General features: G+C 44.4%; 1 protein-coding gene across 2 annotated transcripts in view; it reads right to left on the bottom strand.

The window, feature by feature from the left end:
- The window catches only part of Kit (v-kit Hardy-Zuckerman 4 feline sarcoma viral oncogene homolog), an 86603-nt gene extending 65958 nt beyond the window's left edge, over positions 1-20645 (bottom strand). Inside the window, exon 1 of one of the 2 annotated variants that reach the window (XM_013009141.1) lies at positions 20527-20645. In XM_013009141.1, the coding sequence (XP_012864595.1) occupies positions 20527-20593 (67 nt within the window). In that variant the 5' untranslated portion in view covers positions 20594-20645. The remainder of the gene's footprint in view (positions 1-20526) is intronic. The other variant, XM_013009140.1, reaches the window with a different exon arrangement.
- Positions 20646-22511: the final 1866 nt, after the last annotated feature.

Here is a 22511-nt window from a genome sequence, read left to right as displayed (position 1 = left end):
TGGTAAGAAATGTGCGCATTATCCTGCCCATGCAATTGTAACCCCTCTGTACAGTATGTTCACAAATAAAATAAAATTTAAAAAAAAACAAAAATCTGTGTGTGTGGTGTGTATACGTATGTAATTGACATAAATGCATGTATTGTCAATCCTTCCATTAAATATTAGTGAAGCTCAGTATCTTATTTTAGAGAAATGCCACCACCAGGAAGTTGCTGCCTCTGGGAAACACCTCCCAAGTGTTTACCTTCTAGAATAGGAATGCAGACCTATTCTTTCTTTTGCCAGGCATGATTATGTGACCAGGAGGTGAAGGAGTACATCTTTTCCTATTAGCTAGACTTGGAAGTACGGAAAGAATCTGCCCTCTGTGATCCAAGGAAGTGTTTCTTGGAAATCCCAGGAGACAAGATGACTTACCTCTCTGAAAAGTTCCTGGTACCACCTTAATTCTTCGTTCTTCAGGCTGCTGGCTTCTGATCCACATATTATAAATGTCTCCAAGAACAAAGGATGTCTCCCCTTCCTCTTTCCCTGGAATACTAATAGCAGGAATCCTCTCTATCAGGTGTCCCTTATCAAGACTCAAGATCAGAATCAAGTCAGTGTGATGACAGGATTAGATGAGCCTTTCAGAAATTCATTAGGGACTGGCCAGTGCTGGTGGCTCATGCCTGTAATTCTTGCTACTCAGGAGGCTGAGATCTGAGGGTTGAGGTTCAAAGCCAGCCTGGGCACAAAAGTCTGTGAGACTCCCATCTCCACCAAAAAGCTGAAACTGAAGGTGCGGCTCAAATGGTAAAGCTCTGGCTGGAGCAAAAAGCTAAGGGACAGGCCCTGACTAAGCCCACAGACCAACACACACACACACACACACACACACACACACACTCACACTCACACTCACACACGGAACATGGATAACAAAACAAGATACATTGAATGTAATCCTTATTTCCAGCCTAGGTGTCTTGAAATGAGAGACCTGCTCTACCCTTCTCTTGAAGACTTGCTATGTTCTGTATCCTTAGGAAACAGTGAAATAGACAAGATCCCTCCACACCCCTATGGAGTTTATATTTAGCTCCAGGAAGAGCCAGTAATTATACAATTACATAATTACAATGTGTTAAGTGTGAAGCCTTAGCTTGCACAATGAGAAATGACCTGACCTAACCTGGGAGGTCAGAAACTGTGAAGTATACCTGCAGCTGGAGCGCAGGATGCACCAGGAAGTCATGGAGAAGTGTTGTAACCTTGGCAGGAAGCTAGACACATTTAAAAGGCTTCAGGAATAATGGATGAGGTAGGCACATGCAAAGTGGCAAATGACAGGCTTGAGAGGGCCCTGTACAGACTGGACAGACTCCAAAAGGTTGCAATCAGGGTGGGTGATAAACATCTTTTTGTCCTTTTAAAATACACTGCTAGGGTGCCTTTTCTTCCCCTCCCGCGCCACACATGCATGTTTCTGGAAGCCTCAGCACTGTCCCACAGTACTGCAATGGTCTGTTTTCTTATCTGGACTAACTGAAACTCCATCTATCTTTCTTGGTTCGACAGAAGGAGAACTGAGAAATGCACTCTGGCCTGACCCTACAGAGATTCACAAGGCAGTAACCTGGTTCTGTAATTCTGATACCCACTCCAGTGACTCTCAAAAACAAGATTTCCACTGCAGTAAGTCTAGGAGGCTATGGCATCTCTTCCAGGTGCCAGGGGCTCTGGATATTGTAGGTCCTGGCCACAGCTGAAAAGCCAGTGGCCTCCTGCCTTACAAGGCAATCAGCTCACAGAAGAAACCTAAACCTGGGGCATAAGTACAGTAAGAAATTGTACCAGGATCTGTATCTTGGAACTCAAAGCAAACCTGCAAAAAAAAAAAAACAACACAGATTTTTCTTGAGTGAGCAAATCTGCCTGGCTTTTACACCTAGAAATCGGCCTCGCGCTGGGTCCCCCTGACAAGCTTTGGCAGCTAGTCGGGTACAGATTTTTCAAATCCCCGAGCTTTCAAAGTGGGAAATGTTGCAGAATGCAACCAGTCACAGCTCTGGGACTCCAGCATAGTGACATTGGGTGGCAAAGACAACTTCTGCAGCAGCACATCAGACCACAATCTGGTGCACCACTGTGTGTAAGGTCCCAGCACCCAGGGCCATAGACCATGCTTACCCACAGGGGTCCCAGAGCCCCAGAACAAGAAAACTACAAGGAGCACAGGATCTCTGCACCCAGACTGTGTGGGTCTCTGGTCCCTGTTTCACACATACCAGGCATTTCTCGGTGAGTAGGGTGATAGTCAGACACCAGTCCCCAATTTCCTGAATTGCTAATCAGATAATTGCTACAATGGTTAATTCTGTAGCCATTCAACATTTGAATAAACTAAATAGAAAATAATTAGACCAAAACAATCACATTGGTTTAAAAGCACACTCACTAATGGACAAAATTGGTTTATTCAATTTTGTTTCAACATTCATCAGAACACTTGCTGGTCAATTTGCTTAATGAGTGTTCACTTTTCTCTTAATTTTTCTGGGGTGATATTCACTTAGAGCAATACACTAAGCCTGCTTTCCTTCTGCAAAGAATTCTTAATGAACAGCCCAGTGCAAAAATAATCTTTCTGTCTCTGTAATCTTTCTATCTCTGTAGAAAACGTGGATAGCCTGAAGACTATCTTGCACTGTTTTCCAGAATTGTGACAAATTAATAAAGTAAAATAAAGCTTCTGATATGTACACTGAGAAATTTCTTTGTCCTTACATGGCTGTACTATAATGAACATTCCTAAAAACCAGAGTAGGGAAGAGGCCAGTTCTAAAATTGTAACCTTTTAATATGGTAATTTAAATCAATGGCCAACTGGAAGAAACTCAAGTTGGAGGAAGGAAATATAGTATTTTTGGAAATCTAAATTAATATTATGTCAAGCCCTGAGAGCATTTTTTTCCAAATGACTATAATTAGAGATATGCAAATTTTTCACTGGGGGGAAAGAATGAGCTGAGAGGAAAATGCACCTAATTAAGAAATGATGTTAATCTTTATTAGTGGGTATTACAAGTATAGATAGCTGTTATGTAACATTTTTTAAACTATAAAATTCAAAGAATCTTACACCAAACAAGCAATGGGAAAAGGGTATCATGTCTTAGACATTTTTCTCAGAAACAACAGTTCAACAATGAACTTCTGTGCAGAGGGGTGATTTCAAACCATTATGTTTTAGCTAAACAACACATTCAGAAAGCTAAGACAAGAGCCAATTAAAGTGCCTGTTTCTATCCTGATCCACTTTCACATAACTTTGATTTCCCACCACTAACGTTTAAGCGATTATTTTGAAAGAAAAAGAATCCAAATTTGGTGGACCCAAAGGTTAACAAGTTCTATATAGTAAAAAGTCAACACAGCCCAGGAAGATGTTAGAGGCTATGGGGTAGTGGCCTAGTTGTCAATTCTCCTCACCCATAAAAAAACGAGCAAACAGAGCAGAACAAAAATCCACGGACAGACAACAAAATGTACAACACAAGGTGATAAGGTATCCAGGAAACCCCTAATACAAGGACTGGGAAGAGAATACAAGCAGCTACCAGATGACCATCATCTACACCCTAGTAAGCTTGGAGGGTCACTTTAAAAATGGCCACAGAACCTGAAAGATGACCTGGCAGGTTCCAATTGTATTTGTGAGTATGGAGGGGATTGTAATGCATCTGTTTCCAGTGTTCTCGAATATTGTGGAGTTGAGGAGGCATGAATTGGAATAGCCTAGAACAAAACCCAGGTGTTAATGCTGGGAGTGGACCCAGAGTAAAAGAGGGATAGAGGGATAAAAAGAAGAAAGGTGTGGATGGGTGGGGCTACTTTCCATCCACTTCCCAACCCTCACTGAGTAGGGCCAAAAGAAATTAAGATCTTAGGGTGTAAAGAAGTGGAGTTACTACATTTCTTAATTCATGTCTGGCTCTAAAGCCATCAGTGATTCAGTGTCTTCACCTCCTCCCCCAGGCCCAGATAGAGAAGCACCATCATTTCAAGCCTCTGATCTTGCTTCTATAGTCTTCAAATTACAAAGCTGGATCTAAGAAAATCTGGAAATAGCTTCAAACTTACAGAAAAGTTGCAAGGTAAGTACCAAAAAGAGTTCCAGTGCACCCATTGCTACAATTTTGTTACATTTGTTTTGTCAGCTTATGTACATACTACTTTTCTTGGACCATTTGAAAGCAAGTTGTTAGAATTCCCGCCTTTTGTGTGCCCCCCCCTTGGACAATCCCCTGCAAAAAGCCTCAGCTCTGTATTTTATGGAAACATTGAGGTCACCCAGGATCCATCTTCTGCCCTTGACCTCAGTGGAGTCTTTAGCCTCTTCCTTCTAGCACAGAGGACCTTGTATTCAGGAAGGTTGCTCTGAGGTTATCAGGTCATGAACCTCTTAGCTCTGCCTGGGTCTTTTCAATTCAATTTAGACCCCAAAAACATTCACTGTTTTCCTGGAAACCTCTTAGTACATAAAAACGAGATTCACTTCTTTACCTGGATCTTTAAACTGCTCAGTGAAACTACGTAAGAGTGTACTCTACCAAGGTCTGTGATGCTACAAGAACTCCCCTGCCTGGCCCTCTTTATAGAGGAGAGGAGAGGCCAGAGACTAACAAAAAGATTCTGAATGGTTATTCTTAAAAAAAAAAAAAAAAAAGCTATTGTGTAGACAAGAAAATCATGCTTGCTGAAGGCAAAACAAAGCTACAACTTTCAAAACAAGTGGAAAGAAAGCAAATGAAAGAAACTATAAAGGACAGCATATATCAAAATTTTAAACTTAGAAATGAGTTGGAGAAAATGAAAATGTAAGGATGGAGGCAAATTAAAGAATTAGGAACAGGGATAATGGAGACTAACATAACTGGGCGGCGAGGTTAATAGTGTACGTTGTAAGCATATATGGAAATGACACAATCAATCCCTTTTGTACAACTAATGTATGCTAGTAAATCTTTTTTAAAAGTGAATTTTGTGAGCCCCCTTGAAAAAATGGAGTGGAAACAAGTAAAAATAAAAAGAATATATCTCAGATATGAAGGATAAACAGAAGACAAAAATAAATAAAAATAGGTAGTGCCTTAAATGAACTATTTAAGTTCACCTTGAAAAGAGAAAATTTTTAATTCACAGTATGTGGTCTTGGAGGGGGTGGGATTTAAAAAGTGAAAGGCAGTCATAGTACCAGTGGCTCATACCTATAATCCTACCTACTCAGGAGGCTGAGATCTTGGGAAAATTTTGAAGCCAGCCTGAGCAAGAAAGCCCATAAGACTCTAATTTCCAATTAACCAACAAAAAGCCAGAAGTGGAGCTCAAGTAGTAGAGTGCCAGCCTTGACTGATAAAGCTCAGGGACAGCACCCAGGCCCTGAGTTCAAGCCCCAATTTAAAAAAAGTTAAAAGCAAAAAGAAGATAGCAAATAAGATCAAACATACATATAATATATGCATTTATAATATATATATATAGAGTTCCCAGCCAAAGAATAGAATAGTAAATGTTCTACTTCAAAAAACTTTTATTGGAAGAAAATAAAAAGAGTATTTGAAACTACACACTGAACCGGCATGTGGGGGAAAAAACAAACAAACAGTATAAATCAATGAAGAATCAACCAAGAATAAAATATCAATAAAATAAAATAAAAATCAACCAATATCCAATACTGGGCCTCCTAGAACAAAAGTAGAACATACTTTTTTAGGTGCCAAGGAAAATATAACTTGTCAAATGTGAGAAAAAGAAAATTAGGTATCATAATTTCTGGAAAAATTACGTATCACAACACTTTCTGCAGAAATGCAATAAAATACAAATAAAATGCAATACAATACGATAATGTTAAAGATACTTGAACAAAGAGAAGATAACCAAGAATTTTCTATCAGCCAACCTGACCTTTAATATAAAGACTACCAGAGAAGAGTTGGGGTCAACACATTCAGGAAATACTTCCCCTGGTCTCTCCACATTCATCTATTACAAGTAGAGCTTCAGAAAAGTGGGAGAGAACTAGCAGCCAGCATTAAATACTTCTTTATCTACAAAAATAAGACTTAATAATGGGGATTGCAAAGCAAGCGTGTGCTTGCTGCATGTGCTAACAGAGTTCTTTTATAATACAACCATCAGAAACAAATAGGAAGTTCCAAAAACAGATTCCTGATTTATAGATATTAGCTTAAAGTAAAAAGGCTATTTCCTTAATCCTAGTTACTCAGAAGGATGAACTCTCAGCATCACAATTGAAACTAGCCCAGGCAGAAAAGTCCATGAGACTCCTAACTCCAATTAACTAGCAAAAAGCAGCAAGTGGAGATGTGGCTGAAGAATAGATAAGAGTATTACATAAAGGCATCAAGTAATGGCAATCATTAGGACAGGAAAGTAAAAATCTTCACAAATATTCAAAGGTACACATGAGACAGACTGGGAGAGAGGGAGAAAAGGACAGAGGAAGACAGAAGACATAGGAAAACAGAACATACCCCACCTATCCCAGTACTAGTTATAAAAAAAAAAAAGTTGAATATGATGAAACCACTAAATCAATGATTTAGAGGAAATGCAGGGAACAGAACATGTTAATTACCACAGGAATGCAATCAGCATAATTCACACCGACAAACTGCACAGAGTAAATACACAGATTCTTCCAAAAAAATAAAAAAAAGAGGCTAAAACCTACGGGAAAGCAATGACATAAGGGACATAATAACCAATTAAATGTGTGGATCTTATTTGACTTGTGTCAAATATTTACATATTTGTTCATATTTTATATTGTTTATTTTCAACATGAAGGAAGTGAATAACGGATACTCAGTAACAGTGTAGAATTGTGAATTGTGTTAATGGTTTGGATAGGAGTATCCCCCTGAAAAGGCTCATGTCTTGAAGGTTTGCTTCCCCCACACACTCCATACAATGTTCAGGGTGGGGTGGGGATTGGGAGAAGTGATTGGATCATAAGAGCAAGAACCTAATAATGGATTAATTCACTGATGGAATTACAATTGAATGGACTACTGGAAAATAGTAAAAAGTAACTAGCTGGTGGGGCTACTTAGAAGAAATGGATCACTGGGGGATATACCTTTGAAGGTTTCATCTTGCCCAGCACCTCTTCCTCTGTCTATGTTTCCTGGCTGCCAAGAGGTTATCAGCTCTGTTTCACCTCACCCTCCCCAATACAATCATCCTGCCTTGCAACAGACGTGAAAATCAAAGGAGCCAGCTGACCATGGACTGAAACCTCTGACACCATGCATCTTTCCTTTTTCCAGTTGATGGTTCTTAGGTATTTTGTCCAAGAGATGAAAAGTGACTAAGATAATGTAGAAGAGTATGATACTGGCCCCATCATTATGTCTAGGAAAAGGGGGGTGAGGCTCTGTATTCTAGAGGTAAAAACTGAAACGGCTATGAGGTAAAACTTCCATGAGGCTTACGCCATGCTTTACAGAATAGCAGGTGAAATGGGAAAAGAGGTAAGACAGAAAAGTTGCCAACACTGATTACAAGTGTGGAAACTGGACAATGCAGATGACAATTCATGATTCACCATACTAGGCTGCTTAAAATGTTCCCTGAATAAAATTACAATCTTTCCAAGTTAACATATGAATGAGGCTCAGTTCCTCCAATCTTAAAACAAAATGGCCACTAACAGGTTTTGAAACAATTCAGACAGTGGCCTAGAAATCATAGGCTCCCTGCTGCTTTTTAAATTTTGTTTACTTTTCCCTAGTCAACTGATAATACATTTAAACACATCTATTTAAATGTGGGCCCTGAAATTCTCACCCAAAACAACAGCAGCTTAGCCAATGATGATTACATTAGATAAAAGAAATTGTCAGACCTGGAGTGAGTCCATTAAAACAGCTGATTTTGTGATTACTTAAGTACTCACAGTATATCCCCCCGCAGCTGGCAGGTCCACATATTCCTCAGGGACACCTGCCAACCACCTCTAGATGCCTCCCTGATACCCTTCACTGAGGAGGCCTAGCTCCCAACCTGAGAAGGAACCTCCTCCATCAGTCCCTAGACAGCCTCTAGCTTGGATTCCTTCCCCAAAACCAGAAAGAACTCTCACCACCAGCAGCAAAGAGAGCCCTTCAGAGCGCCCAAGCACAAGCAGAGAGGAGTACTCAGCCCTGAGTAATCCCATGGTGTCAGTTCTCATTTGAGGAAGTGTATCCTTTGAAACTGAAGAACTGACCACTTAATGTGACTCTGAAAGGCCATCTAATGGCTAAGATGCAAAAAGTCAAGCCAGGTTCAGTCAGAGCCCTCACCCAGATCAGCTAACAGCAATAGGAGAGCTTAAACAGTGCACAGTAAGACTGAGGCTGGCCAACAAGTGATTTGCCAAATAACAACGTGATTTCATTTTAACACTGCAGTTATTAAAATCAAAGTTCTTCAGATTTAATAAGAAGCCAGGCACCACTGGTCCACGCCTGTAATCCTAGCTACTCAGGATCTGAGGATGGCAGTTCAAAGCCAGCCCGGGCAGGAAAGTCCGTGAGACTCTTTATCTCCAATAAACCACCAGAAAACCAAAAGTGGCGCTGTGGCTCTAGTGGTAGAATGCTAGCCTTGAGCTGAAGAGCTGAGGGACAGCGCCCAGGCCCAGAGTTCAAGCTCCAGGGCCAACAAAAACAAAAATAAAACAAACAAAAAAACCAAGGGAAATAGAAAATGGTACAGAATCTCCCACCCCTTGGAGAGAATCTAAAGAACACTGAGTTGGAAACCTAAAACAGCTCTCTCAGCTGTGAAAGAGCATTCTGGTAGTTTCCAAACCTTCAGACTGACAAAGCACCTTGACACATGAAAGGCTCTCATTGTCTTTCAGGTAACTTTGCTTGTGGTTGGGCGCTGACTCAGCCTCCATCACAGCGACACTGACTGGATCCAGAGGACCTTCTACTGCTCTGAGGTCCCAAAGACTGAAGCCAGGGCCAGTGGCCAAGGCTCAGCCTTTCCCAGGACAGGAACGGTGTCAGTAAATGACAAGCACTCTGAGTGTTCCCACTGACTCAGTCCCCTAGTCTTTCTCCTAAACCCCCAACCTATCTCCTTTTCCTGTTCTCCTGGATGACTTCCCTAGCTTTCTCCTCCTCCCCTCATGAGCCAGCCCTCTGACGCTCTAAGTAACCTTTCTTCTGTAATTGACCACAATTTGGAGCCTAAATAAATCCCAATTAAACTGCTTTCTGTAACAGACCAACTTTTTTTTTTCTATTTCCTTTCTGAGCTCCAGGACATAAGGTCTTGAGTTTAAAAAAAAAATTCACTAGAACATAAACCCAGAAGATAAGGATTTAGGGCTGCTGTTCATTACTACACCCACATCCAAAGTGTTAATAATGATGTGTGAATAAATCTATGAATTAAAGACACTGCAACAAAATGTAGTGGTAATTGTCCACAGGTGAGTACACCTGCTGTTCCATGTGTTCCTCGTGCTGGGAGAAGCTGCCTGGACCCTGCTTGGGCCTCTCTTCACCTGCTGGTATGGTACCCCATGTCCAACCTCTCCATCCCAAGGCAAGAGTTCTGAAGCTGGGATGATCATTTTAAACAACCATCCTTCAAAATGTTGGGGTGTAAAGTAAGGCAACACAAAGAGAACTACCCAAAAACTCCACAAACCTTCCACATCTGCTAGCTTATTGTTAAAAGATGGAGGGATGTCCATCAAAGGGATGCTTTCAAGTTCAGCTAAAATTCTTACCTACTGGTTTAACAATAACAACCCTGAAAAGTAGCTCATATAGAGTTTACCAATCTAACAGCATCCATTTCTTTAATTAAAAATCTTTCCATAGTGCTTCGGCCATTAAAGAGGAAATCCACATTGTGAAAACTAGGCCAGAAATGCAAGCTAAAAATTATTACACTAAAAATACTTAGACTGCCTTTATTCCAATCTTTTCAAGTAGAGTTCTCAAGATTTTATTTTTCTTAAACATGTCTGTTTTGACTTTTAAGCCCAGGAGCCACAAGGAGGGGCTTAGTAGCTAAAATCTCCAAACTACCTCCAGCCACCTTTCACGTGTAAATGTTCTCTCCACAAACTGAGATCTACATAGAATTCCTTTCCATGAATACTTTCCCCACGCAGACCTATCTATCTCTTCCAAAATTCTTAGGAGGACTCCCTCTCCTTTGTTCTCAACTTAAGTCAAGCAATTCAACCCCAGAAGAAACTTTTTAGGCTATTATTGTATGCAAATAGGCACCCCAGAGTACCAGGGGATTTTCTAACATCCTCTGAATATATCCCAAATCACCTGGGGCAATCCCAAATGAAGGTGGGTGGATAAGTAGTTTTACTGAGCATCTTAAAGATATCGGTAAAGAATCAAGGTTTCTCCTCAGTTTAATTTTCCCCTTCTTTCTTCCACTTGGTCAAGAGCTAGGCAAGTGTCATCAATTTCACACCTGCCCACCATAAATAGCCACCTGCTCCTTCCAACACTGTTTTGTGTCTTCAAATGCTGAATTGACTGGGAAATGGAACAAATCTGGAAATGTCACAGCCCACACAGGACCACAATGAAGGTTGGAAGCTGCTTGTTTTTGTCTGACCAAGTAAATTGATAAAACAAGGATGTTGCTGCAGATCACATCAACTATTGCTACTGTGACATTCAGATTATCAGTAATCTTGGCATTGTAGGGCGAGTCCAAGGTAGGAAAGGACAAGGTAATTAACTTTATGCTTAAAAAACTCAGTACAACATATCCATATTGGATTTGCCTTATACATATAATTTCTGTAACTACATGCAAAAGTGAGATGCATACTTTACCATTTTTTAAAGTTATTTCTCTGACTAGGCAATTACTTGACCAGATTTCATCAGAAAAATCTCATCACACAAGGCACTGTAGGAAATATTTAAATTACTGAAATGAAATCCAGGTGCTCTAAAGTTATCCCCCATTGCCTGTCCTTTTCCTTCTCCCTCTCCCTCTCCTCCCCTCCTGTTCCCCCTCTCTCTCCTCCCCCTCCCCCTCATTCAGGAACTGTTTGGCTACCTTTGCTCTTAAAATAAATTTTAGGTCCTATCATTTCGAATCAGCCCTTTTACTAGAGTGAAGCCTACATCCTCCAATCCTAAAGTAAGAAACAGGACCAGACTGGTTAAATATTATTATAAATGGCATCCCATTAGCATCTACCCAGCATAGATCTTCCTGCAGATCTGGCCTCCTTAAAGGCTGAGATCCCACATTATACCTGGTAATGCATTTCGATATGACAGGTTAAATGATGTTATCAGCCAGAAACTCTAATGAGTTGCCATTTCATTTCCACCCTTCTCCCCCTGCCCTCCCACCAGTGGCTGCTCTAACGCAAACCATTGAACCATGACTGTGAAATGACCAAAAGGGAAGGACAGATGGGAAGGAAATCAAAGAATAGGGGGGTGGGGGGGAGGGGATGAGCCACAAAGGAACAATCCACCCCAGAGTGATCAAGGGAAAAGGACGGCAGTGGTGCACCCTTCATCCTTACAGACCTGCCCACCTGGTATGGGGTGGAATCTGGGGGGGGGGAGGGAGGGTGACCACACAGCGCAACCCTCCTTAGGTTTGGATACAACCATCGATTATAGATACCTCTAGACCTTAAACTTCCTTTTACGCCTCTTTATCTTGACACACAGTTTAAGTCTTGTACATCACTATTTGTTCAGTGGTTATATTCCCTCCTCCTGCCCCCCACTCCAACAGATCAATAACCTATTTTTAGATTGTAGGCTCAGAATTGGTCATTTTCAATATAGCCAAAACTTTGAGCTTTTACACAGCATTTATGAGAAATACCAGTCCACAGCCAAGGGGTGAAGAGAGAGAAATGGCTATTTTCCCATTTCCAAATTATTTAGAAAGGATTTCAGACAGGCATCTCCAATCGAGTGGAGCAGGACCTAGCCATTTCAAAGTTAAGTATTTGGCTTTCCTCTTATCTCCAGCCAAGATCCAACAATCAACTGGGGAAAGCAAAAAAAGTCTTTTCCAGTTTATCCAATTAAAGAATTCTTCCTTTAAAAACAACAACAACAACAACAAAGTCTCAGTTTTCTTCTGGGGCAATTTACAACTAGTCACATCTTGTCTCAGCTTCCCCCCTCCCACCACCACACCCCCATACTACAAACAATTGAAAACTGTCATTCACTAAGCTTCCTCTCATCTTATCTTCTCCAACCTTAATAAATCCAATTTCTGTAAGTTGCTTTCCAAGGGCCTGCTTCCCAAGGCTCATCAACAATACTTCCTTCCTGATGCCCAATTCATTCTCTGAGAAAACAACTATAAATGCATACCTTAAGAGAAGACAAGATTGTCTTCCTACTACCTCGTTATTTTGACCAAAACTTTCATAATAACTAGAAGGCACTTAACACAAAGTTCTTGCTATACCACAAATCGTACTGGAAGGTTATAGAGCCAGGTTCCGTGACTTTGGGATTTTATTTCTTACAGTGACCTGACCTGAAGAATTACATTTATATCTACCATCATGTCTGGAAATTGAGTTTCAAATAGATGCAGCCCATAAATAATCAATGAACAAACACAGCGGAGTCCAACATCATATTTTCTCCTGTAAACAGGCTGTCCCTCTCCCTGCCTTGTCTCTGCCAATCACTGCCATCACTCCCACTGAGTACCTCCTGCTGTCATGATGAGGAGATTCAGGCCGGCCCCAGAAGGCATCTAGGAATCCAGATGCTGGTCTCACAGACCCTCTCCCCTTCTTAGGCATGTGCCTAACAAACTCCTTCCAAAAGCCAAACACCATCTGAAGAGCCCAACTGTAATTCTGCCCAGCTCCCATCAACATCTGGCTCTCAGCCCAGCTTCGCCAACCCAAAAGAGCCCTTCCAAAACTCTCCCTTATGCCCTGTGCATCCAAGTGCACAGCAGCACCATTTACAACCTCCAAAAGATGGAAGCAATGTATGTCCACCAGTGGCTGGAAAAACAAGCGTGAGATGTGCATACATTGGAATATTATTCAGCCTTAAAAGGGAAATTCTTACAAAATGGATATAACCTTATCTCCAAGGCTACATTATGGCCAGTAAAATAAGCCAGTTAGAAAAGGACAAATACTGTACAGTTCCATTTGGACCAGGTCCCTAGGGAAGTCAAATTAAGAGACAGAAGGTACTAGCCTGAGGGACAGGGAGACACTATTATTTATGAATATGGAGTTTGTGCTTTATAAGATGAAGTACTCTGGAAATCAGTTGCACAACCTAAATCAGTTGCATAAGAACCTAAACACACTTCATAGTGAGCTCTACATGGAAAATTGGCTGAAATGGTCAAAGTTAGGCCACATGCATTTTATATAAAAAAAAAGAAAGGGGAAGGAAAAGAAAGAAGAAGAATAAAAAGAAAACAATTTCCCTTAGTCTTGGCTGCACACAGCAAGTGGGTGGGTGCAACTTCTATAGCAAGTCCTGGCACTCAGCTTCCATAGTTATGGCAGGTTGGAGAGTGCTTAAGTGACAGAATGTAGAGCAGTTGGCCCTGGACAGTGACCTTGCTCCTGGGTCAAGTCCACCTTAGCCTGGCCTTCAAAGCCTTCTTCATAATCTGGACCAAATTCAACACTCAATTTGCCCCCTCCTGTGCTCCTTGAAGTTAATCAGGAATCTACCCTTCCAGCTCTTTCCCTCTGATTTCTTACCCCAGCCATCTGATCAAAGGAATGACCAAACAATCCTCAGGCCAGATCTGAATGCCTTATTGTAGGATTTTGTAGTTTTTTCCAAAGGAAGTTTCATCTACACTCTGTTTCTCCTTCAAAGTATAGGAATTAATCTCAAATCTCTCTCTCTCTCTCTCTCTCTCTCTCTCTCTCTCTCTCTCTCACACACACACACACACACCATTTACTGATCTCTAATCTCTATTATCACCTGCCCACCAGGACTCCATCTCCTCTCCTGTAAAATGTGGCCTAGAGCTCCATGCACTCTGCCCCCAAGTTCATCCCTCAATCAGCGGTGGTACACTTGCCCCATCTCTCCCAACCCCAGCCCCTATCTGCAGACTCTGGGAGGACCCAGCAAGGGGTTGATAAACCTCCATTAAACTGAATCCAAAATGTTCCCTGAACATTTCTTGCATTCAAAGCATGATCCAAGTGCTGGTGAGCAGCAGAGCAGGTAGCACACACTGTGTTGGAGCCAGGACAAGGCACCAGGTCAGAGTGGTGGCTGCATTCCTGGGGAGATGGTGTTCTCAAGGTCACTTTACATAAGGCAGTAGTATTTCCAAAGCCATTTTACATAAGGCAATAGGGTTCATGAGTCCCAGGGAACTACTTATTCACCTGGAGAAAGTTTACAGAATTCCATCCCCTTCCCAACTTTTATCCCAAACTCTGTATTCCCAACAGTAGAAAGTCAGAGAAGTGTAAGAGTAGCATGGAATATTACTAACTGTAAACTACCCCAGAACTGGACATTAAATATATAAATTTTATCTTAATACAAAAAAACCTATATGATTTGGTCTTACATCATTTACAAATGTTTCCTAAGAGACAAAGTTGAAAGGGAAACATTAGAAAATTGACTGAAATTGGAGCCCACACACTTCCTGTATTTGGGGCTATGCCCTAAGCAGACCCCTTACATGTTCCCATCAGAAAGGCCCTGTAATCCCCGCCAGAGCCCTGAACCACCAACTTCCATTTACAGATGAGAAGATGAAGCCAAAGGAGAGTTTAAGTATCTGGTCCCTGATCACACAGCTGGCAAGAGGCAGAACTGGGATTAAAAGCCCAGCTTGTCAATTCCAGAAACCAAGCTCTTAACTCTGGCACTACATGCCCTGAATAATAATTCAGCTTAAACATTAAATTTGCGAAACTGTGGAAAATGTAGCTGTCAAGGTGTGCACTGGAAGATATCTAAGAAAAGTCTGCCATAACCAAAATGTAATCATAAAGACTAACACCTAAGATGAATAGGAAAATGATCAGGCTTGAGTATTTTTACTGGAGAAATCCTGTGAGATATGGGAGGGGAAGAGGATGTCACAGGATTCTGTGTGTGCGCGCACGTGTGCACTTGTACTAGGACTTGAATTTAGGGCCTGGGAGCTGTTCTTTAACAATTTCTATCAAGGCTAGCACTCTACCACTTGAGCCACAGTTCCACCTCCAGATTTTTTGCTAATGAATTCAAGGTGAAAGTGGCAAAGACTTGACTGCCAGCTTCATCTAGTTTTATACCATGATCCTCAGATCTCAGCCTCCTTGATAGCTATGATTACAGGAGTGAGTCACTGGCACTGAGTAGGAATTAAAAGACAAAACAAAAGAGCACAAAACACCTCTTAAGATCTCTAAGACCAATGAGTCCCAACTGCTATATCAAAAGCTATATAAAACTCAGCTGTTACATAAAAATTATGGAAAATTCTAGGACAAAAACTAAAAGTATATTTCATCCCAACACTGTCAAGTTAGTACTTACTGGTACCTTGGGCAAGAATTACAAAGAAAAATAAGAACTTGCACCTGCTGGAGGAACTTGCTCACTTTTGCCAACACCCCTTCAGACCCACACCCAATGCCAGGTACCTTTTACAAGAATCTTTTTCAGCCTCTGTATATCACCTTTACAATAAAAATTAAAAATAAAATTGTAAATTAATACGTTATAGTTGCATACATTCATCGGGTACAATTATATTTTAATGTTTAGTAATAAAAATATGTCAAACATTAAGGGAAAAAAACCTTCTCTTTACAACAACCACATGAAGAGTGGTATCACCCCCATGTTAGACTTGACAATGAAGGTGAACATATGACTATTATGCTACTATGAAGTACCAGTTAAAAATAGGATGTGTAGCAACACAATTACAGGCACAAAGGGGTTAAGTAAGTTATCCAAAGTCACACAGCAAAAATAGGATGGCAAAACTAGGAATGAAATACTGAGAGGCAGAAAGGTTAAGTAACTTGTTCCAAGGTCACACAGCTGCCAGCTATGAGCCATCAGATTGTACAAGGCAGCCTGCCAGATATTCCTTCTACCACAGACACCTGCCTGGTCCCACCAACTTTTACCAAAGCCCAGTACAAACTGACAATGGGCCCACTGAGAACTTGGTTTTGTCTTAAGGAACCAGTCCTTTTTTTTTTTTCTTTTTGTTTTCATTTAGTTTGGTGCTGGGATTACAGGTATTTGCCACCATGCTTAGATCTCTTTTTTTTTTTAAGAGGAGGAGGAGGATATGGATCTTGATTAAAAAATAATTTTAGCCAGGTAATCCTAGCTACTCAGGAGGCTAAGATCTGAGGATCACAGTTCAAAGCCAGCCCTGGCAGGTAAGCCCATGAGACACTTATCTCCAGAAAACTGGAAGTGGTACTGTGGCTCAAGGGGTGGAGTGCTTGCCTTGAGCTGAGGGACAGCACCCAAGCCCAGAGTTCAAACCCCACAACCGACAAAAATTAAATAAAATAAAAAGTTCAATACTATCCAGATGTTTTCTAAAAAGCATCCTGTGAGCTCAACAAGCATGCCCACAGGTTACTTACTAACAACAGTATCTCAACTGATTGTTTCTACAAATATAAAAAATCAGAGCCACTGGGCTAGGCTTCTCCACTGTCAACAAAGACTCACACACTGGATTTGCCCCCCATTCAAACTTTCCCCTCCACTCACTCCTTTCCAAGCTTTCCTCACTCTAGATTTGCAGCTGTGAAAATCTCTCTTCAAGTGACTGAGAATGCATATGAAATTTTGCATATTTGGATTCTTGCAAATGTCTTTTAATCCCACTTTGGAAAAGTTACCACACATGAACGCAGCAAAATAAAGCACTTCCCACATTCTAGCCTGCCAACTCTTCAACTAAATTCATTCTGGAGAAAATGCTGCCACCACAGCCCAGCCCGCCACTTCTAAGAGGTCCAGCACGGCTGTCCAGCTACGAGAATTCCGCTCAGGACACCTCGGCTCATTTGGCTCATTTCCTCATGTCCTTTTTTTAATCCACTGGAGGAGACTTGAGGAAATGAGTCAAGATCCTACGGGTAACTTCTAATGGCTGTCAACAACAGCAGCGAAATTCATCACCACAACAACATCTGTACAGAAATGTGTTACAAGGGAAGCCCACAGAATACTTGGCACACTCTAGATGAGAATTTCTTCTGGGAGAAGAAAGGCTAAGAGCAGCAAATTGTCATTGTACCTTACTTCGTTTATCCAGGGTAAATAGCCAGCAATATCAACCATGGTTGGGGGCTCTTTCTCTGTGTGGGGGGGGAGGGGGGAATTGTGGGGGGAGGGGAGGAATTGAGTCCAAGGCCTCCACTTGAGCCATGCCCCAGCCTGGGGGCTTTCTTTCACAACTATGCACAAGTATATAGAGCTATGGTTATTTGTAGCAGTGGGAGAATGATTTCAACTGATTGCCATTATTATTTTGGAGACAGCTTATCTTCCTTTCTGAGAGACCCTAACTGGAATGGACCGCCTAAAATCCAAAGCTCTCCTACCAAAAGGTCAAATGTCCCTTTTTCCTCTTTGAGTCTCCTTGAAATGACAGGTAAACCTATACATTTTTCATCAAAAGTGGCCATCCTATCTCCCTGGCATCTCCAACAACATCAGGCTCATAAGCAAGCATTCATTAAATAGTTTTGTTGTTTTGAGTTTTAGGGTTTTTTTTGTTTTCTGGGTTTTTTTTTTTTTTTGCATAAGCCTTACAACAGATTCTGGAGAGCTATGTAAATGGATATGCAATTGGGCATATGGTGCTGAGCTCAGGCTCCTCCACTGATTATTTTGGGCGAGTGATTTATCCTTATCCAGTTGTACAATTGTAGGGGTTGGTGGTGATGGTCTCATCTCCTGGACTCGAGAGTGTAAACAGTAAGAGCCAAAGCCCTCAGCAAAGGCTTGCCCTTCCAATGACATCAACAACTGTGAACACATGAGTGCACGAAACCTAAGTCACAAAAGCACAGCATATATGGTTTATAAAATCATTTACAAAAGGTACACTTGGGTGGGAAAGACCAGAACAGGAAGCTGTGAATTACCTAGGAATCTCTTTACAAGGAGAGATCACATTATTTCCAGCTGGGTAAGAATCCAGAATGCTTCCCACCAGGTGCTGGGGATGGCTTGAGCCCAGCACCTGCAGGTATGATTCACTGTTTCTTGAAGGTTTGTTCAGTTGAGCACCAGAGCTGTAAATGCAGAAGGGGACAGACAAGGCTCCAAAAGATTCAGCACCTCCTGAAGCATAGGGAGTGCATAGGATTGAGGAGAGGACAAGAAAAACTACAACTTCCTGTCAGTGGCAGAGCATACCCCCATACTCCAAGGGGTCCCTGTGACCAGGAGAGACAGGGAGGCTGGGCAGGATCGGGGAGAATTAAGCCTGTTGCATCCATACTCAGAACCCTGGAGACATGTTCTGTACCCCCCAAAAAAAAAATCCTTCAGGAGGCAGATGCCTGGCAGAACCCTTAAGGAAATTGCTTCCTCTCTCCCACAATTAATATGACCTGTTCAAGGGCACACAGCTAGTGAAGGGCAGAGAAAGAGACAGGATCTAAAGCAAGGCTGGGGACACTGTACACACATTGCCTGCCGCCCAGGACACAGACCTTAAAATTCCCCACTGCCGATGAGCTACTGGATAGAGAGCAAGCTAACCAGGAGGGAGAAGGAAAGCACTAGTTCATTTTTTTTTAATTTTTTTAAAGGAATTGTTCAGTGTGGTCTTTCTGGTATTCCACTGGAGTCTAGTTCCCACCTTTAATCAAATCAAAAAGGACAAGGCAAAAAACTATAAAGGCAAAATCCGCCCAAGAATCCGGACACTCACTGGTGACCCCTGGCGACCCTTCCTCCGGCAGCGGGGTCTAGATGGAAGTTCCCCACAGCAAAGCCCTCCCCTTCCCAGGCCTTCCCCGAGGCTGGGAGGGGGAGATGGGGGAGCCGGGCCCAGAGGCTTTCCTGAGAAACTGGCCCACGGTCATCTCACAAATCATAGCTACACCCGCTTTCCACCGCCCCGTGCCAGTGCAGACTCTTTTTTTTTTTCTAGCTCGACACTATGAGGGGAACCTCAAAAGGATGTTTTGTTTAAAATGATCTGGGAGAGAACCAGGGCTTCAGGACCTGGCCAGGCTATGCGCACACGCGCGCACACTAGCGACACCTGGAATTAAAAAGAGTGGGGGGGAGGGGGGTGGCAGAGCCTGCAGATCCTCCAGACACCTGAAGACCCAAGTTCCCGCGCGGAGCAATGCGTTTTCCCAAAAGCTTGGGGAACCGAGTGAGATCGGCAGGAAGTTCACTCCAATCTCCCAGCCCTAAGCGATCGCGTGGGAGGGAGGAGGCTCGCGAATCTCAGGATTCCTCCCCCCCCCCAAGTAAACTGGCACCTGTGATTACAGGTCGTAGGTACCGGCCGGGACGCGCGAGCCAGTCAGCCCCGCGCTCGGGCTGGGCGCCTGAGGCTGCAAGGGGGCGGGGACCGCGGCGTCCCGGCGCGTGGTCCCCCGGCCTCCCCGGAGCCGGCGCCGCTCCCCCGGCGCGTGGCAGTCATGGAGGAAACCCTACCTCAGCAGGGAGAGAAGCAACCTAGCGGCTGCTCGCCACACGCCCCGGCTAAGTTGTCCTTGTAGCAGCCGCCACCTCCAGGCTCGCAGGGTCCGCCCGCCGCGCCCCCCCCCGACTCCCCGGGGGCCACCAACCGAACTGGGCGTCGAGAAGGGCGGCCGCCTCGGATTCGGATCCGCGGGTGATGCCGCGCGTCCGGCAGGGGCGGCAGCAGATCGGTCCCCAGCCCCGGTCCCCAGCTCCGGTCGCCCGCACCGTGGCACAAAGAAGCGCCCGCGGGCTGGAACGCTGCGACCGCGGAAGCCAAAAAAAGGCTTCTCCAACTTTGCCCGGGGCCCGTCGGAGGAGCTGCGGGCGGGCGCTCGGGGTGGCGGGGCACACACCCGCAACTTTTAACAAAAGGAAGCTGCGGCCGCGCCTCGCACGGCGAGATACCCGCGCTCCGTGCGACCCCGCGAGCCCTGGCCCGCCACGGCCCCCCCGCGCCCCGTCGCCACAAAAGCAGCCCCCAACTCGCCCGCAACCTCGCTCACGCCCAAGTCCCCGTTCCCAGCAATAAAAGAAAACCTCCCACTCGGCGTCCCCCAGCACCCGCGGCGGGAGGCTGCAGGCGCAGGTGAGCGAGGTGGGGCGCCGTGGAGTTCCCCCAGGCCGCCCCGGCCCTTCCCGGAGGCTGGAACGCACCGGCATGGAAAAGGCCGGCGGCCACCTCTCCGGACGCACCCCGGTGGGTCCGACCCCCCGTGCGGCACCGGCAGGCAGCACCGAGGGGTGCGGTCAGGGTGGCCCAGGCTGCGCTCTCCCTCTCACCTACCTGTCTGGACGCTTTGCAGAAGGAGCAGCACGCCGAGCAAATCCCAGGCGCCGCGAGCGCCTCTCATCGCGGTGGCTGCGCTGAGACCCGAGCTCCGCTCCACGTTCCAGCTCTCGCCCAAGTGCACCGAGCGCGGCAAAGCCGAGCCCCCAGAGCGCGGAGCGCGGAGCGGCGCGCAGCGGCCCCTCCTCCTGCGCCCTCCCCCTGCGCGCCGGCCACGCCCCTCCTCCGCGCCCCTCCGCGCCTCCCCTCCCTCGCGCCCGCCCTCGCTCCCGCCCCGCCGGGGTCGCGCTCCCTCAGGCGACGTCTGGCCCCCGTTCAGTCGACGTGGTAATCCGGGGGGCGTGGGGGAACTGGGCCGGGGTCTGTGCCTCCTGCGGGAGAGGGGAGAGACCCTGGAACCCCTTCACCCCCCCCACACACACACGTCTTCTCCCGAGTCATCGGGTCCGTCCTCCCCAAGCCGATCCCAGCCCAGCGCGGCGCTGCCCCGGTGCTTTGTGCAAGCCCGAGCGGAGAACCCATTAGGGCACCAGCCACCTGGCAGGTGCGCCCCAGACAATAAAGACTGGCCACCAGCCCCCCTCCTGCAGGCTCGTGAGGGCGGGAGGAGGGAGGACATCGCTGAGGGTGGCGGTTGAGGGGGGGGGAAGAAATGGGTTCCAATGTTCTCCTACAGTCCTGTTAGTTTGGGGGGCGGCGGGTGGGCCAGCGTGGCGCGTCTGGCACCTGCGGTGAAAGACTGAGGACCGGGTTGGGGTTATTCTTTATGCTCAGTTTCTCCACCTGCTCCGCAACCTGTAAGTACACACTTGATTGCTATTGGTCCCTGTGGCCTCCGCCCAACCAGCTCCTGCCGAGACTTTTCCGCGGTCTGCGGCGGCAGAGGAAAGGGAGCCTCCAGAAGTTCGCGCTGGGAGCCCCTGGTGTTTAGTGCTGTTTGCTTCTGGGAGCCTTTCTTTCTCTGCCTTCTTTTCCTCTGTATGGATACTCTATGTTTAAGTAACCGTTAAGGAACTGCTTTCCTTTTGGGGCTCCCCCTAGTCTGCGCCACGAGCAAAATTAAAATGATTCAAGCCAGGTTCCTCCACGCAGGGAGCACTTCACTCACGGGTTATGGGGCTAGCTTCGAATGCAAGGTTACTACCGTGTCTGTATTGGGTTTGAGAGTTCATAGAGCAGCATAAGTTGGGTTCTAAAAGTTCTCATAGCTAACAGGAAAACCCAGAGTTTGAATCCTCCTTTTAAGACCTACTGGAAGGGGGGGGGAGAGGAGGGAGCATGGGGGAAGGGGGGGAATCGTGGAACAATTTAAATATACTTAAGACGTTTAAACTATTACCTAAAATGTCTAATTTCTCACCTCTCTAGCTTCATTTCATATTGAAACCTATCCTGTTTTAGGTGGGCTGGACATAGGCTAGTTTAAGAAAATTTATTTTTAATCATCAAAAACGTATCAGTACTAGAGGTTGATCAAATGATCATTGCAAATAATTGCCTATAAGTTTGTTCTTAGCAAGCAGTCAAGTGTCTTGTGACCAGCCGGGAGGAGGGACTATCATTAACAGACCTAAGATGTATGCCCTGCCCACAGACCTTAGATTCAGGTGTGTGAATGGCCCAATGTCCTAGCAAATGGTTCAAGTTATATGGCTATGCGAGGTCATTAGACCACTTTTTTTCCTTAGAATGACAGAGATTTTGTTTTTTTTTTAAGAAAAAAATATCACTCAAAGCAATTGTAAATTTCTGGGCTCTTGATTTATTTCTAAAATCCATTTGGTGGGCTGGGATGGAGCTCAGTGGCAAAGCACTTGCCTATTAAGTGTAATATCTGAGTTGGATCCCCAGTACCCCCAAAAAATACAGTTTTTTTAAAAAAACCTGAACATAAAATCCATTTTGTAATGAAAATAGAAAAATCACAATGAGTTAAAATATCAACATTATATCAACATTATATCCACGAGAAAAATACATGT

This window comes from Dipodomys ordii, unplaced genomic scaffold (assembly GCF_000151885.1).
Source record: "Dipodomys ordii isolate 6190 unplaced genomic scaffold, Dord_2.0 Scaffold8, whole genome shotgun sequence".
Lineage (NCBI taxonomy): Eukaryota > Metazoa > Chordata > Mammalia > Rodentia > Heteromyidae > Dipodomys > Dipodomys ordii.
Note: the sequence above shows the minus strand (reverse complement) of the source record. Positions and strands in the feature narration are given on the sequence as shown.